The sequence below is a fragment of the Hemiscyllium ocellatum genome, chromosome 13 (assembly GCF_020745735.1).
Source record: "Hemiscyllium ocellatum isolate sHemOce1 chromosome 13, sHemOce1.pat.X.cur, whole genome shotgun sequence".
Classification (NCBI taxonomy): Eukaryota; Metazoa; Chordata; class Chondrichthyes; order Orectolobiformes; family Hemiscylliidae; genus Hemiscyllium; species Hemiscyllium ocellatum.
Genome location: NC_083413.1, coordinates 56,056,791 through 56,074,157, shown reverse-complemented (window position 1 = coordinate 56,074,157; position 17,367 = coordinate 56,056,791). Strand labels below are relative to the sequence as shown.

At 38.8% G+C, this 17,367-nt stretch overlaps 1 protein-coding gene across 6 annotated transcripts in view; it reads right to left on the bottom strand.

Annotated features, from left to right (window-relative positions):
• Positions 1-17,367, bottom strand: part of ift80 (intraflagellar transport 80 homolog (Chlamydomonas)) — a 240,378-nt gene that overhangs the window by 53,875 nt on the left and 169,136 nt on the right. For all 6 annotated transcript variants that reach the window (XM_060834188.1, XM_060834191.1, XM_060834192.1 and 3 more), the window contains exons 9-12: positions 12,962-13,141; positions 10,820-10,938; positions 10,392-10,466; positions 6,605-6,768 (exon numbers count right to left, since the gene is read on the bottom strand). In XM_060834188.1, the coding sequence (XP_060690171.1) occupies positions 6,605-6,768; positions 10,392-10,466; positions 10,820-10,938; positions 12,962-13,141 (538 nt within the window). The remainder of the gene's footprint in view (positions 1-6,604; positions 6,769-10,391; positions 10,467-10,819; positions 10,939-12,961; positions 13,142-17,367) is intronic.

The following is a 17,367-nucleotide window of genomic DNA, read 5'->3' as shown; positions in this document are numbered from 1 at the left end:
CATGGACGGGTTGGACCGAAGGGTCTGTTTCCATGCTGTACATCTCTGTGAGTCTACGACTCTAAAAGGACTCATTAGGTAAATCCTGAGTGGCAAACAAAATAACTTCAAGTATCCATGTAATGGGAATATATATGCCCTGTTTATCACCTTGCATCAGTGAACAGTATGTTGAAGACTTAAACTCTGTTGTATCCTGACTACACATAATCTCTTGAAAAATAGACATGATATTGAAGTCTTGATCTCACCAGATTTCCATTCAAACTACCAAGTAAAAACTGGGCTAACTTCCATGGCACCACTTCAGCAGTGATTGTTCTTAAGAGTATGGCCTCTGGGAATTGAGCAGCCATATCCGTGATAGCAAAGATATAATGACGTCCTAATTTTGTTTTTTGTAGGGGTCCAACAAAATCCACCAATGCCCTATTAATCGTTCCTCAAAAACTGGTATGGGAATTAAAGGGGTCAATTGGGCGTTTGACATGTTTTTCCCATCATCTGACAGTTGTGGCACATTTTATAAAACTGCAGTAAACCTTTGTAAAGACATGGCCAGTAAAAATATGCTCTATGCTCCCACATTCCACCCATCAGAATTTCAGAGCTACAAACTGCTTTGTTGTGCTTACCGTCAAGGCTTTTTTTCTCTGCTATAGCCCTCTGTACCCTGATTTGCACTGTAGCTTCCAGTGAACATAACATATTTTAATCTTTCTTGGTGATATTTGGGTGGTACCATGATCAGTTAATCCACCATTTACTCTTTATCACTGGTTTGTGAGGAGATCTCCATTTTCTCATCAAAGTCCCATTTCTCATGTTGCAGCATTCTCGAATGTTTTCAGTTTCAACTTCAGTTTGAGTCAATTGGGATACCTTATATAATTCTGGACTGCTTGCTGAACTTTGTCGAAGAAGCCTTATTATGCTTTTCCTTTGGATTATCCAAATCCCCAAAGAAAGCACCAGATAACCAAATATTTGACTTTGGAACCAATCTGATCTCTAATGATAGGATTTATTTAGCTTCTGCTTGCATCACTGTGCATGAAGAAAAAAATCCCAGGAGCCCTTTCCTGAAAAGTCTCTGTTTCCTTCACTTTGCTTCACTTGGTTTTTCTGTTATTACTGCAGAAGCTGCAACCTTTGATCCTGAAAAATTATTCCCTGGGAGTAAAGGTAAAATACAGCTACCATAATCTTACCAGACCATGGGGCTGTTCTCTCATTTGAGACAGATGACTGGTGATAGTTTAACCTGAGGGTCACCATGCCTCAGGCTGAGAATAAGAGTCCTTCAGTGTAACCTTAACCAGTGTGGTAACTGAACACAAGCTGTTGGCATCACTCTACATTACAAACTTGACGTCTAGCCAACTGGGTTAACTGACTTTTGGTACTTTCCCCAGATCTACTCCGCAGCTTCCAGCAATCTGCATAAACGTGTCTCATATTGTGACAATGGTAAAATGTGGGCCATCAGATATCATGTTTATTTGCAGCACTTTCCGTTTTGGCCTGAGGAGGAAATCTGTCTCTTTCCAACCGTGTCTACTTACCTTTGTTTTACCTTCTATCTTTCTGGGGTTTGAATAGAAAAAAGGTTTGGATTTGTGGATCAGATCTTAATTGTCAGCTAGCTCAGCTGCCTATCTTGATGTCACAACCTTCAGGTTTTCTACGTGAGTTCGCTCCGCATGGAGGGAGTGAATTTTTAATTTCTTCCAAGAGGATTACTTCCCAAAGGGTCACATAATTAGCCTCTATTTTAATGCCCACATCTAATACTCCAAGTTATTTTACCCTCTCAAACTCTTTACAAGTTTGTACAGCTTGCTTACAGATATTCCAAAACTTCTACCTATGAGTATCAGGAACAAAATACTCAATGCACCAAGAATAAGCTTTGTTGACACCTGATAATCTACAGAAACTTGCTCAGAAAGCATGGCACAAAACTTTATACACTCTTCCAATCAGCCTCTTTTGCACGAGCAATGACTAGTTTTCTTTAGGTCATCTCATCATTTTAGTTATCTTTTCAATAAAAGAAGAAAAATGCCTCAGTGCTCCTTTCATAGATTTTCCACAAATTTAAACTGCATCCTGCTGGATGTTGTATTAAACTTATATCATCCATTGTAAGAATATTCCCCAGAGTAAAAGGCCTTTATCTGAAATGCTCTTTCACTTACTTTTTCCAAGTTCCGAAATACTCATTCGCCACCTTTTCCCTCAAGTTCAAGTTTTTTAAAAATTTCCACTTCCTTTTCTATTTCAAGCTGCTCCATCTGTAATTGAATGCTCGCTAACTCAATAGTCTCACCATCTGCTTTGCATTGTTGATCTTTCAATGTCCAATGTTGTGTTATTACTTCAATTATATGTGCTTTCTTAAGCAGTAGTTTTAACTGTAACCCTAACTTCTAAGCCAATTTAATTCGCCTAACCTCAGTTATTCTTTAAAAATTATTTGAGGATAAATCTTCCTTTGCCAGAGTAGTCTTAGAAACTGGCGAAATCACTTTGATTTAATAATGCACAAGAAACCTTTTATTTCCTTTAATTCTTTACAATTATTAGTGCTGATTGGATATGTCACTGTGAGCCTACACTTTTATGTTATGACTAAGGCTAGAGAAGTACACTGTTGTTCCAGTTTCACTACCCCACGGGTAAACAAATAACAGAAAAATGTTACCAAGATGGTCAAATAAGTATTTTCTATATCTTGTCTACAACAAGATCTATCAACCAGGTTCCTTATTAAACACAATTTAATGGTTACCATACAAAGCAAATTTATTCAATGAAGATACCATACATGCTTAACATACATAGATGAATTAAAGGTGAAAAAATAGATTCATTTGCTTCCTGAAAAAAAAAAGCATTTTGGTCATAGGGTTACTGAAGGCAAAAAGATAGAGCTTAGAATGTTCTGGAGTCTTTTGCTCTGGCATGAACAGTCAAGCCACTAATCACACACAGACACCTCTTCTTTTAAAGAAACCATTCCAGATACTTGCACAAAATTTGATAAAAAGCTATTTCCACAATCCTTTAAAACTTAAGTCCTGCAACTTAAGTCCATATAAAGTGTCTTTTTAATAATTCACTTAATCGGTATATTTCTGTTTGCAGCCTATTTTATGTCCTCTTCACAGCTCATACTCCCAACAGGCTTTGCATCATCGGTAAACTTAGATACATTACATGCAGTCTCTTTTCAGCAGTGATTAATCTTGAGTTTAAGTAGCCAAGCATTCGCACTGATCCTTGTGGTACTCCACTAGTCACAGGTTGCCAAAGTAAAATTTACCCATATACCTTATCCTGTAAACCCTGTAAACAGTGTTGAATAATAACCTAGTAAGCTGAAACTTTGTTGAATAATGCAAACCAGATTTTCCTCCAAAGGAAAATTGGTAACATTTATTTGATCAATTCAAAATTCCATAAAATTTCTATTGGAAAATAAAACTAGTTTTCATAAATAAATTGCAAATTGGGGCATGTTCCTCCCTGGCTTGTAGGCCTATCATTATGAAGCTTTAATGGCATTGTAAAAAGGTCAAAAATAGATTTTTTAGGCTGATTTCTTTTGCTTGGGATGAAGGATCATCAAAGGAAAATTGTGACTGAGACCAAGTATAGAGGTTAAAGGACATTTCTTTACATAGTCAGTTGTTATCAAAGTGATCAAGGCAGTGAGGATTGCTTCATTTAAGAGAAAACTAGACAATGTTGAGAGGTGAACTCTGATCCAAGCTGTCAATAGTACCTAGAAGAGCAGTGGAGAGGTGGCTTGTGAGAAAGATAGTATACAGCAACTAGAGAAGTGGATGAGGAGAGGTCCCTGCTGTGTTCGGGTGTCCCTGGAGTGGGTGCACATGGTGCTCACCAGTCAAGGCTTTCGTGACCAATGGGTGCCATGGGGACTGGAGGCATCATAAACCTGAACAATAATATTTTGATTTAGTAAATCTTTTTGTTTCCATTTTGCCTTTGAGTTGTATTTGTTTCGGGTTGGTGCCCCAAGAACAGGGCTGTCTTACTTTAACTTTGTTTGAAGTTTTGGCCTCCTGGAAGAGCCATAGGTGCTATTATTTTTTCAAGAAATATTTATTCCACATTTTGACCCCTTGGTGTCCCTCGTCAAGAGTAGTTGATGGGGCAGAGTCAAGAAATGCCATTTTTGTTTGTTCATTTGTTGTTTTTCCAGAGTCACCGGATTTTCAATTTAGTTCAAGTCGGGAAAACTTTTACTTTTCTATTTTACAAGGAAACCTTTGCTCTGGACTTAATCCAGTGCTGTCCTAATCCCAGGAATATTTGGGTGGGAGCAGGGTGGGGACTTGACCTTTATGTTTCAAAGATTGGAGGAGAGATCCCTGGGTCAGACAGTGAACAACACTTGGAACAGGTACGAAGGAATATTTTCATCATGAATTTTTGGAATTCTCAACTTTAAGAAGCATTGTACACTCAAATATTACATACATTCAAGGCCTAATTAGGTTGTTTGTCTTTGAATTACAGAGTGAAGATTAATGTGGCAAAGACAGGAAAATGGATTTAAGGCCAAGATCAGATCAGCAATTATCTTACTGAATGGCACAACGGGCTCAAGGAACAAACTGGCCAACTCCTGCTGCTACTTCTTACTGTCTTACATTCTACCATCTTCCTTTAGGCTTTCAGTACTAATTCTAATCACAACATTTTGTTCCTGATTCATTCATCAGTTGCAAAAATCTTTCACTACTTAACATTATAACCCTACTCAAATTTATGGGCACATAGTATGTTCATTGTCATGGCTGTAAATTTTCTATTTTAACTTATTATATTCCCAAAATATGATGAAATGCTAGAATCATAGGTGTTGCTGCCATATCTTCACTCTGTAGTATACTTTGCCGGTGTAGATGCCTAGTTATGCATCTTAACTGATTGATTTGTTCCTTTGACCTATAAAGGAGAATATTCTTATATATTTATAATCTTAGTGAAGAAAAGGATATTTCTAGACATAGTTCCACTCTCTAAAATAGTTGCTAAAATGAAAGAAGGAAGAGTAATTGCAGAACATCAATCATACAAGCTGAAACCCCAGTGATAAGGAAAATATTAAATGCATAGTGATTAAAGAGACACTCAATTTAACTGGGTTAATGAGGCTTAAAAATCACACAAATAAAGGAAGTAAAGACATTATTCTAAATCTTGGAATGTGGAAGGGGAAGAGTATAAGAGATAAGTAGGAGGCTGGCAGTGGGGCTGTGGGGAAGGTAAGTGGAATGCAGGTCGGGGGGGGTAATTGTGATTGGTTGGTGGGGAAAGTGGAGTGGATAGGTGTGAAGGAAGATGGGCAGGTAGGTCAGGTCAAGAGGGCATTCCGAGTTGGAGGGTTGGATCTGGGATGAGGTGGTAGGGTTGGGGAGATTTGGAAACTGTTGAGGTCAATGTTGATGCTGTGTAGTTGTAGGTTTCCGAGGCAGAAGATGAGGTGTTCTTCCTTCAGTTGGCGGGTGTCTTTGACTTGGCGGTGGAGGAAGACCCTAAGCCAAAACTAAGCATCAACACTGACCTCAACAGTTTCCAAATCTCATCCCCCACCTATCCCTCCCCACCTCATCCCAGATCCAACCCTCCAACTAGCCACCGCCCTCTTGACCTGACCTACCTGTCCATCTTCTTTCTCACCTATCTACACCACCTTTCCCACCAACCTATCACAATCACCCCTTCCCCACCTGGATCCACCTACTGCCATCCCACCTACCTTCCCTACAGCTCCACCCCCACCCCCCTATTTATCTCTGAGCCCCCTTCACTCCTCCACATTCCTAATGAAAGGCCTATGCCAAAACGTTGAGTCTCCTGCTCCTTGAACGCTGTCTGACCTGGTGTGCTTTTTCCAGCTCCACACTTTTGAACTCTGACTTTTCAGCATCTGCAGTCCTCACTTCCTCCAAGCTCATAGAATCCCCAAAAGTGTAGAAGCAGGCCATTCAACCCATTGAGTCCACACAGATCCTTCAAAGAACATTCCTCCCATACCCACCCTTTCCCTATAACCCCACATTTACCTTGGCTAATCCACTTATCCTGCATATCTCAGGACACTATGTGCAATTTAGCAGAGCCAATCCACATAACGTGCACATCACTGGACTGTGGGAGGAAATACGGGGAGAATATGCAAACTCCACACAGACAGTCATCCAAGGTTGGAATCAAACCTGAGTCCCTGGCATTATGAGGCAGCAGTGCTAACCATTGAGCCACCGTGCCACCTAACAGCACAGATAGTTTCAAAGGGGAAAGAAAAATTTCCATGTTCTACAATATTCATCAGTTGTAAAACTTTGACTTTGCATAAAAATCTATTTTGACTACATAACTGCAGAATATTTAGATTCCTTAGTTTTGTATAATTTATGGTATGCGAATTGGGGATGGGACCACATTTTGCATGTACACATGCTACATAAAAGACTAATGCTGTATAATGCATTATGTTTGTGCAAAACAATAATGGAATCAAGTAAGTTGGCATTTCTAAGCCAAAATAGGAACTTTTCCATAATACCTTTATCATCAGTCTTATCTCTCACTGCAATTGTATCATTGCTCAGTGAGATGGTCTGTGAGCTCAGTATGTCAGTTCTCATCCCTGGAAACTTTGGAGAAGAAATAAGGCGACCCTCATACGAATACAAATAAATCCCTGCTCCGTCAAGCAGCAGAAAATGTCTGAACAAATAAATACACATTGAAGAGGTTAGTGAAAACAATCAGAATTATTTGAAATTTCTTAACATTAAATATATGAAAATACAAAACAATTTTCATTTTTTTTATCATTTTCACATCTTTGAATTGAATGCGATAAATAAAGTTACAGAAGGTTTGGGCATTTTGAAAAGTAACATCTAATTGATGTTTTCAGCCAAACTATAAATTAGGGCTAATGAGTTACAGCATGCCACAATTAAGTTTTTAAAGATGTTTTGTTAATTCTACCATTTTGTAAGCTGCTTTCTCATTAGATTCTCTGGGTAGAAATTTCCACAACCTGATGCAGTGAGAGTCATGGCTAGGAAAGTGACTAAATAGGGTGAGAATGAACAAAAACTTATTCTTAACAACAAAAATAACTTGTTCAATCTTCCCTTCAAGCCTTAAATGCAAAGCTTCGAATCCTACCCTTGAATGACCGAATTACTTACATGCATTTGTGCCTATTAGTGCCTCAATTCACCATCTTAATGTTGCATTTCCAATTCTCCTCTCTTCCACATGAACCTTAACAGTGCTAAAACTTAGCAGGTAAATCAGAGTAGATATCCGGTGACTGGTCTCTCATTCAAGGAACTGGAGATTCGACAGGAGCCCTGGCTTATGCCCGAAACGTCGAATCTCCTGTTCCTTGGATGCTGCCTGTCCTACTGCGCTTTTCCAGCAACACATTTTCAGCTCTGATCTCCAGCATCTGCAGACCTCACTTTCTCCACTGGTCTCTCATTGTCCATTGCATCTCGTGGAATGCCTGTGCTGGACTTCTACCTTCTCTTTACACGGAACAGCTTCTTCAGCACGAGGTCCATGCATAGTGTATGGCTACTGTTCTCCTCAATCCTTCATCCACGCAACTCAGTACCCGTAAAGTGTCAGCCTCATAACAGGATCAAGCTTACTCTCAGTTTCTGGAGGTGAGGGAAATCTGGAATTTGCAGGTTTCTTTGTCAAGTCATTTTGTGCTTGGGGTCAGCCAGGCAGCTCATGGATCCAGATAGGATGGTTTTGTGCTGACATGCAGATAGGCATCTTATGAGTTTTCACTTGCTTTTCAGTGCAAATTGACTTTGGGTCTTACTTGGAGGCATTTAGCATTTGTGGGTGATGTGGCTTTTTCTCAATCACACAAGTTCTTGTGTGCTGAGATTCAGGTTGCCATTTAGGGTGTTTTTCAATGTAGAAGAGGAAGGAGGGGGTGCATAGATGAGCAAATGTGTCAGTCATTCAAGAGTTGGACATTTCCATGTATGCCACAGTGCAATATCAACATCGTAGCGGCAGCAGGTGCCAGCAGCTCACTTGCAAAACACATTGCATGTGCTACACTTGAGTGTGAGAGTCATATGAGAAGAGTGCTTAGGGAGAAGTCAAGGGGATTGTCTGATTACAGTCCAGAGGTTGGTCACAAACAATGCTCTACCAGAATACGTGAATCCATGTTGCCCAATAATAATCAGCAGTCCATGGCATTTTGAACAAGGGATTCCCAAGCCTAGATGGGTTATTTTGTACTTGTCACTGAGGGAATGGGAACTGTGTTAGGGGCCCATGCAGTTGCTAGAATGGGAGCTCACAATGAATGGGAGGGTTCTGAGAGTTCTCAAAGTTGGGTTTGAAGCAGGTTGTGGTTACTCTGAACTCTCATGGGGATGGTTTAGGGCAACAAGGGAGTAGGAATCTCCAGAGTTTTGAGCTCTAGAGATAAAGGGGGTATATTGATTGTTATGTTCAGGGGCTCAACCAAAACTGGTGAGACTAAAAGATCATTGGGGCTCCTGGACAGTAATACAAAAAGGAATATGAAGGATAGAGGGAATGATGTATTCTTACTGTCGCTGAGTTGGCACTCCAAAGATCAAGGACATGTTCCAGGTACCTGGGTTTTAATCCTACCATGATAGGTGATGAAATTGGAATTCTATAACATCTGCAATTAAACATCTAATGACTGTGCATTGACATAAAGACCACCTGGTTCAAAAAAGCCTTTAGAGAAGGAATTCTGCAGCCCTCACCTGATGTGACTCAAGACCAACAACAACGTAGCTGATGCTTAAATGCCCTCTGAATTGGTGTAGCAAGCTACTCAGTTGTAACACACTGCTAAAAAAACTTCAGATAAAGGAATGACAATGGATGGACCACCTAAGCATTGAACTAGGCACTGAAAATGGCAATGGTAAATTCAGCCCTGTTCATCCTGCAAAGTTCTCCTGACCAACATCTGGGAGGCAGTGCAATAATTGAGAAAGTTGTCTTTCAGGTTAGTCACATAATAGTCTGGTATAGTTATACTCATGGCATCATACCTCACACACCATGTCTTAGACAACACTGTTACCATTCCAGGGTGCATCATATCTCACCAATAGGACAGGTCCACCAGGGGTATACAGACAAGAAGTGAGTGCCTTGAACTCCTCAACATTGACTCCAGACCTCATTTAGTCTCATGGCATCAGGTCAAAAATGAGGAAGGAAATCTCTTGCTAATTATTATGTACCATCCCTACCCTTAGCTAAGGAATCAGTATTCCTACATGTTGAACAACACTTGACAGAAGCATTCAAAGTGGCTATGATAGAGAATGTAATCAGTGCAGGGAACTTCAACTTCTCATTGGAACACCACCACCTGAAAGTTTCCCTCCAAGCTACTCATCATTCAGTCTTGAAAATATATCACCAATTTTTCAGTGTCATTGGATCAAAATCTTGGAAGTTCCTCCCGACAACATTGAGACAGCATCATTCTCCAGGAATTAGGGAGCAATCTTGTTTTACTTTTATGCCATATTTTCAAAGTTTAGGCATAAGCAGTACAGTGTGAGAGGCCATTCCTAGATTGCAGCATCTGAATTGGTGCGCAGCTGGGCTTTAGATGTGGTGACAGAGGTGTGGAAGCCAAAAGGTGCCAGCGGCAGAAAGCACTTTCACCTCACTCATCACAAGATTCAGCAAGTAAAGCATCAAACATCTTGCTGGCATAACTTGTGAGCTGAAAAGAAGAATATCATGCAAGATGACTTGTCTTGCACCATTGTAGAGGTAATGTTGAGAAACTAATTTGCCATACACTTTAACTGTAAATGAGAAAAGTTAACCCTTTCTCTCAGTGGCAAGCATATTTTCTTGAGTAGAAGCATAGCCTAACGATTATGTTTGTAGTCCTTTCCCAAAGTTAATTTGAACTAAGAAATGCACTGTCTGTGATTCAAACTGCAGCAACCAGTTACTTTATGAATATTCTGAGAAAATGAAACACCAAATAACATTTTCTTAAATCACAAATCAAATGTTAAGGGATAACATAAATGTAAGACTCTATCCAATCATTTTAGGATTAAAATATTTCAAAAATAATTTACGTAATATTTAAGCCTTTATTGGTAAGATAACATATCAATGTTTAGCTAATTGCTTGCATTATATTAATTGCATTTTTCTACATTCTGAAGAGTCATTTCACATAATTGACTGAGATTCAAACTACAAATAAAAATCCTGCTTATGTATGTAAAAGTTATATTTAATTTAGAATATATATTTACATAAATAAATAAATGCTAATCTCTTACCTCTCTGCCTGTAGAACTAAACTAACAGTACCTTCTTTTAAGTCAAACACCAGTGGAGTATTCCAATTTTTTGTACTGAAACAAAACACAATAAACAGGGAATGCACACTATATACATTTATACATATACAAGGTTGAGATTAGTAAAGAAACCAGAGTATGTAACTCATTTGATAAATAACATTTATCCAACTAAAGTTAAACTCACTTTAAAAGATTTGGGTTAATGTGTTTTTTTTAAGAGGAATGGAGCCAAAAATAACTCTGATTCTATTAAAGTAGATAATTACACATCTTCTTTACATTATTATCATATAATAAAACTACTAAGGTCTAAATTTGTTGTAAGAGAAATGAAATTGACAAGATATCCCAAAATCCACTTGGCAAAGGATGCTGCATATTTTCAAAGAAAAGATTTTACTAACCTATACACATAACACTGCAGTGAGGTCACAACCACCAAATGCTCATGGGATAGTGACGCCTTTATTACCCGGTCACGGAATTCTAAAACATCAAGCGCATCATTCAACACATTTCGCACCTGTTAGAAAACATAATTAAAATTAATTATTTGAAAACATATTTTCCTACTCTTTATTTACAAGGTATTGTTCTTCAAGGAATGTGTCTCCAATAACTAAAATAATGACTCTTTCCATAACGCTTAAAATTGACAGAGAAATTGAAATACATAAGGCCTACTCTTTTTCCTATATTTCAGTAAATTCATTCTTTGTTTCACATCTGTTTCTGACAAAACCAAAATCAAATTAGAAATCACTGAATTGTTTGAATGACTTACAACTGGTTGTAAGATGATAATGTCACAAGATTAAAATAGAGTTGGGAGGAGACTGTAATGCAATAGAAGCTGTGGTCAATTTCAACTACATTAAGCACTATACGGTCAATTTGTAACTGATCAACATTTTTATTTGATTTTGATAAATGCATATACTTGGTAACTTGTGACTTTTTTAAAATCAGGGTGAATGTGCTTAGATTGACTGCTGGATGTAGCATGACCACACAAAAATATTTCATTTTTGTTGGCTTTTCCACAACTTTAAATTATCTGTAGAATAGACACTCTTGTGGCCACTTTAGTTAACTGGAGAGGCAAATCTCTGAAGAGCAATTTATTTATATCTATAGAGTAACTATTAAATTCAAAAATATTTTATATTTTGAACATTTATATCACAGATTCAGTCCCATTGACAATTCCAGGCCATACATATGGCTTTGTCTCTTCAGGGGGATGCATTTTTCAGTGGATCTCCTTCTAAGCAAACTACTCAAGAGAAATCAGTTGCAGGGAATAGCCAGAAATACAAATCGTGCTGCATTTCTGATTAGCTCATTTATTTCTGTGGCAACCAAAATTGCTGGACTGCAATCTGTCAGTGAGAATGACATAATACCTAGCCAATAGATGTATTTTAACTCCTTTTGAATCTCAAGAGAAAATCCTTGGATAAGCCTGTTCATATTTTGATTAGTATCCCAAGTGGCATGAAGCGCTGTTATAAAATCATAGAGTCCCTATAGTGTGGAAACAGGCCACTCAAGCCACACTGACCCTCCAAACAGCAACTCACCTGAATTCCCCCCAGCTACCCTATCCCTGTAACTCTGCATTTCCCATGGCTAATCACCTAGCCAGCACATCCTTAGACATTATAAACAATTCAGCATGGCCAATCCACCTAAACTGCACATCTTCGGAAGGTATGAGGAAACTATAGCACCCAGAGGAAACCCACGCAGACATGGGGAGAATTGACAATCGACTGAGGGTGGAATTGAACCCAGGTCCCTGGCAATGCGAGGCAGCAGTGCTAACCGCTGAGCCACCATGCCACCCCAAATCTATTGTTATATGGTGTTAATTTCTTTTCACATTTTATTAAATCATGAAATGATAGGAAGAAGGACACAAATTCTGCAACAGAGGTCTATGCCATTAGCCCCTATGCTGATGTTTATGCTCCATTTGAGCCTCCTCTCACCTCACTTCATCAAACCCTAATAAATTATGGCTAAGTAACTGCAATCAAACCTGAGCTCTGCAGATTTAAAAATTAATGATTGGAATCTGGCCCTTGCGTACACCACAGAAGGAGAGCATTTGGTTTTTCATGCCAGTCCTGATAGCATTTCTTTGATACAGCTATATAACTAAACTCACCCTCTGTTCATTTCAAAGTTATTGTGTGCAAAACTTATGAAAATGATTTTTACTTTGTAATTTTTCTATTCCTGTTACATAAAAATTATCATGAAAAGCATGCAAAACAATTTTACATCATTATTAAAATAAATCTCTAAAACAAATATCCAGAACAGAATTATGATAGAATAAACATTCGGAAAACAAGGATCACAATACCCACACATTTATTTGAAACTTTTTAATGCAAAGCTTTTGAAGTGGAAAAGATTGCCCCTACAACGCTACCAATGAAATAAAGCTTTTTCCTTAAGTACACATTCATTCATTTCTCTCAAAGTCAAAAAGAACTCCCTTTTATTATTTGGATTTGATTTATAAAGAACTATACCTGCATTGATCTTCGTTTGGTCAATGTAATTTCAAAGTTCTTCCATTCCCAATGCTGTTCAATGATATGGGCAAAGATCACATGGCCATTACCACAAGCTCCAGCTATTTGAGTGCCATCAACTGACCAAGCAATGTTGAATACACTTCCTGTATTTGGCTTTTCAAGTGCATAAGACCACTGTAACAATAAGACAATATTACATTTTATTTAAAATGTTTCAGGGAAAATCAATTACTTAGGTATCTAATTGATATTTCATTTACAAAAAAGGTAACAATATGTTAATGCAGGTTTTTTTGTGGACTGTAGAGAGTCAGTCGTGCCTGCATAACAAGGTTTGTTTTGCGTGCAAAGTTCACACCCACTCGACCCACGTGGCAGCATGGTGCAGCACTGGCAAGTGTCAATTGTGTATTTTTTCACTGTGTTTAATTGTGTTTAATTTCACTGTGAAAATGCCAAAAAGAGCTGCAGATACACCTATGCGTAACAATAATGAAAATAAAAGGAGGCATTTGGCGTTGTCAATAATGCAGAAAGTGGACTTATTGCAGAAGATTGTTTGTAGTGTGGCTGTGCGGTGTCTTACTGCAGAATATGGTGTCGGAACTACCACTGCATATGATTTAAAAAAAACAGAAAGACAAGTTACTGAAGTTTAATGGTAACAGTGTTGACCATAACTAATGAAAAATAGGAAAACACTGCATAGGACAAAAAATGTGTTGATGGTGGGATTCGACAATGAAGAAATGAACGGATGCCACTAACTGGTTTGTTGGTCATGAAGCAAGCTAGAAAATATCATAAAGAACTGACCATTGAAGGTGAATGTCAATATTCAGAAGGTTAACCACAGAAATTTAAGAAGTGTAAAGGTGTAAAATATCTGAAAATCTGTGGTGAAAAGGCTTCTACTGACCATGAAACAGCTGAAAATTATATTGACAAATTTGTCAAGATAATATCTGATGAAAGCCTTTGTCCTGAACAAATTTACAATGCTGATGAAACAGCTCTCTACTGGCACTATGTCTCTAGAAAAACATTAACAATGGCTGATGAGAGAGCACGAACAGGTTTTAAGGACATTAAGGAGGGTTTTAAGGACATTAAGGACAGGTGAACTATTCTTGGGTGCGCCAACGCTGCAGGCATACACAAGGTGAAGTTGGCAGTAATTGGAAAAATCAAACATCCCAGATGTCTGAAAGATGTACACAATTTACCTGTGCATTATTATGTAAACAAGAAAGCATGGGTAACCCAAGAAATTTTTTCCAACTGGTTCAGTAACCACTTCGTACCGGCAGCATGGGCTCATTGCAGGCATGCTGGATTGGAAGGAAACTGTAAAATTTTACTGTTTCCGGACAACTACTCTGCACATTCCTGTGCTGAACTTCTTGTGAAAAGTAATGCTTTCAGCATTTACTTGCTCCCTAATGTGACATCTGTATTACAGCCTTGCGACCAAGGAACTTTACACTCCATGAAGAGCAAATATAAAAACTATTTCTATACTGTATGTTGCTGCAGTAAACAGACGGGTAGGAATCCAAGACTTCCTGAAAGAATTTAGTGTTGGAAGGATGTTGATAAATCAACATTAACAAATGATTGGTACAGACTGTGTCCTACAATGATGTTTGATGTAAATTAACCTACAGATGAAGACTTTGAAGGATTTTGTGTCACTGATGAGAAAAGGATGATAGCAAACCTTGTAACTTATGCACAAATTTATCGGATGAAAGTGTGAATAAATTACAGGAAGCTGACATTGAAGAAATGCTGAACATTGACAATGATGCACCTGTCTTGCATTCCTTGAGTGATGGGAAAATTGCTGAAATGGTGTTCAATACAGATAAGCATGAGGATAGTAGTGATGATGATGATGATGACTTTCTGAACACAATTGAAAAAATCCCCATTCACAATATGGTGAAAATGTGTGATCAGTGAATTGCTGGCCTTGAAGTATGTTCATTTATCAGTGAGCAAGAGATTATGGCAATTTACTCAAGTAAAGAGAGATTATTTAGACAGAAACCTATGTTAATGAGACAGATGACACTTGAAGAAGTCTTTAAAAATGTTATCTGCCATAGTGCTGAAGCTGTGTATGTTTAAGTTTTACCGAATGTTTTTTAGATTACTTACAGTGTGGAAACAGGCCCTTCGGCCCAACAAGTCCACACCGACCCGCCGAAGCGCAACCCACCCATACCCCTACATTTACCCCTTACCTAACACTACGGGCAATTTAGCATGGCCAATTCACCTGACCCGCACATCTTTGTGACTGTGGGAGGAAACCGGAGCACCCGGAGGAAACCCACGCAGACACGGGGAGAACGTGCAAACTCCACACAGTCAGTCGCCTGAGTCGGGAATTGAACCCGGGTCTCTGGTGCTGTGAGGCAGCAGTGCTAACCACTGTGCCACCGTGCCGCCCACGACTGTGCCACCGTGCCGCCCACTTTCCATTTTCTTGGAATGTTGAGTATTTATGGTCTATGAATTTCATTTATCAGTATATTACTCTATAAATAAACTGTAGTAGTATTTCTAGTCTTTATTTATCCCACTTAGTGTGAGTATTTGCTGCAGTATTGATGCTTGATTACAGGGTGCTGCCCTGGATCCTACAGGGGGCGCTATATTTGTTGCAAAATCCAAAAAATGCTAAATTCCTAAAAACAGCTGGCCCCGACGATTTCGGATAAAGGATTATATATCTGTAAAAAGTGCCACAAATAGAGTCAAGTAAGAGTGACATTATAACTATAATGAGCAAGACAAGGCTCAACTATCTTTACAGGATCTTGAAGAAAACGGTTGTCCAAAAAACTACACCTCAGGGATCATAGCTGCCTAGAAGCTTAATTGGACCAGCCATACCAATCTTGTGGCAACAAGAGTAAGTTAGAGCTTAGATGCTGACCAATGGGTGGTTCACATCTTGTCACTTTAGGTCTAACAAGGTAACAGACTAAAGTCAAGGGTAGTCTCCATTTACCTGGATGGTTGCAACCCCAACAACGTTCAGGAAGTTCAGCACCATGAGGGACAGTGCCATCCACTTGATCAAGGTTCTAGATGATATCTACCCGCAATGTACTGTGGCACGAATCATCAACAGGATGCTCTCATCCTGTGACTCGCCCTAACTTCTCTTCTCTGTCATGGTCTCTAAACTCCTGTTGGAAAACTGATGTCCTGCTCCATTGACTTTGTTTCTATCACATGACTGAGCATTCAAGTTCCCTAGCTAGCCCCCATGCCAGCTAATATTGCGAGCAGTTTCCTTTTATCACTTAAAATTCTTTTCTGTTTTTACATGGTATCTCCCTTTTGCATTGAAAACACTTATTAACGACTTAGTATGCATACAGTCAATTGGTACAGAACTTGAACATTGCTTTAAAAAGACGCATGCTGTCGAAGCTTTTTATCTTGCACTCATCATCATCATCATCAAGACAGGCAACTCCTTTCCTCATACAACTTCTTGTTGCCTTTGAAATCTGGTATCCTTGCTTCTGTCCTGATGAGTGCAAAGCAAAAAAAAATTGACAGTATGCTTTCAGCAAAGAATAAGTGCTTGTTTAGGTGAGCCTATTAATGCATATTTCTCAAACCACAGATTTTCTAAACAAGTTCACTCTGTTAAGTGTAGCATAAATAAGTTTATCCCTTCCTCAGTGTACAATCTTACAACCACATTCTATTCTTACATTTGTAAAAATTCTGGTAATTGTTAATTTACCAGATTTGATGTTACATTAAACAGTGCAATTGTTAGAAATAGCCAATCACAGAGTCATAGAGATGTCCAGCATGGAAGCAGACCCTTCAGTCCAACTCATGCATGTTGATCAGATATCCCAACCCAATCCCACCTGCCAGCACTCAGCCTATATCCCTCCAAACCCTTCATATTCATATACCCATCTAAATGCCTTTTAAATGTTGCAATTGTACTAGCCTCCACCATTTCCTTTGGCAGATCATTCCATACCACCCTCTGCGTGAAAACGTTGCCCCTGAGGTCTCTTTTTATACCTTTCCTCTCTCACCCTAAATAGCTATGCCCTCTAGTTTTGGACTCCTCCACCCCCAGGAAAAGCCTTTGTCTATTGATCCTATCCATGTCTCTCATGATTTTATAAATCTCTATAAGGTCACCCCTCAGCTGCCAACGTTCCAGGGAAAACAGCCCAGCCTATTTCATTTAAATCATCTTCTTAAATCCAAGTATACTTTTAATAGATTAAAAAATACTGTGGATGCTGGAAATCTGAAATAAAAGCAGGAAGTGTTGGAGGGACTCAGCATATCTGGCAGCATCTGTGGAGAAAGTAACAGTTAACCTTTCGAGTCCTGTTCTGAAGGGA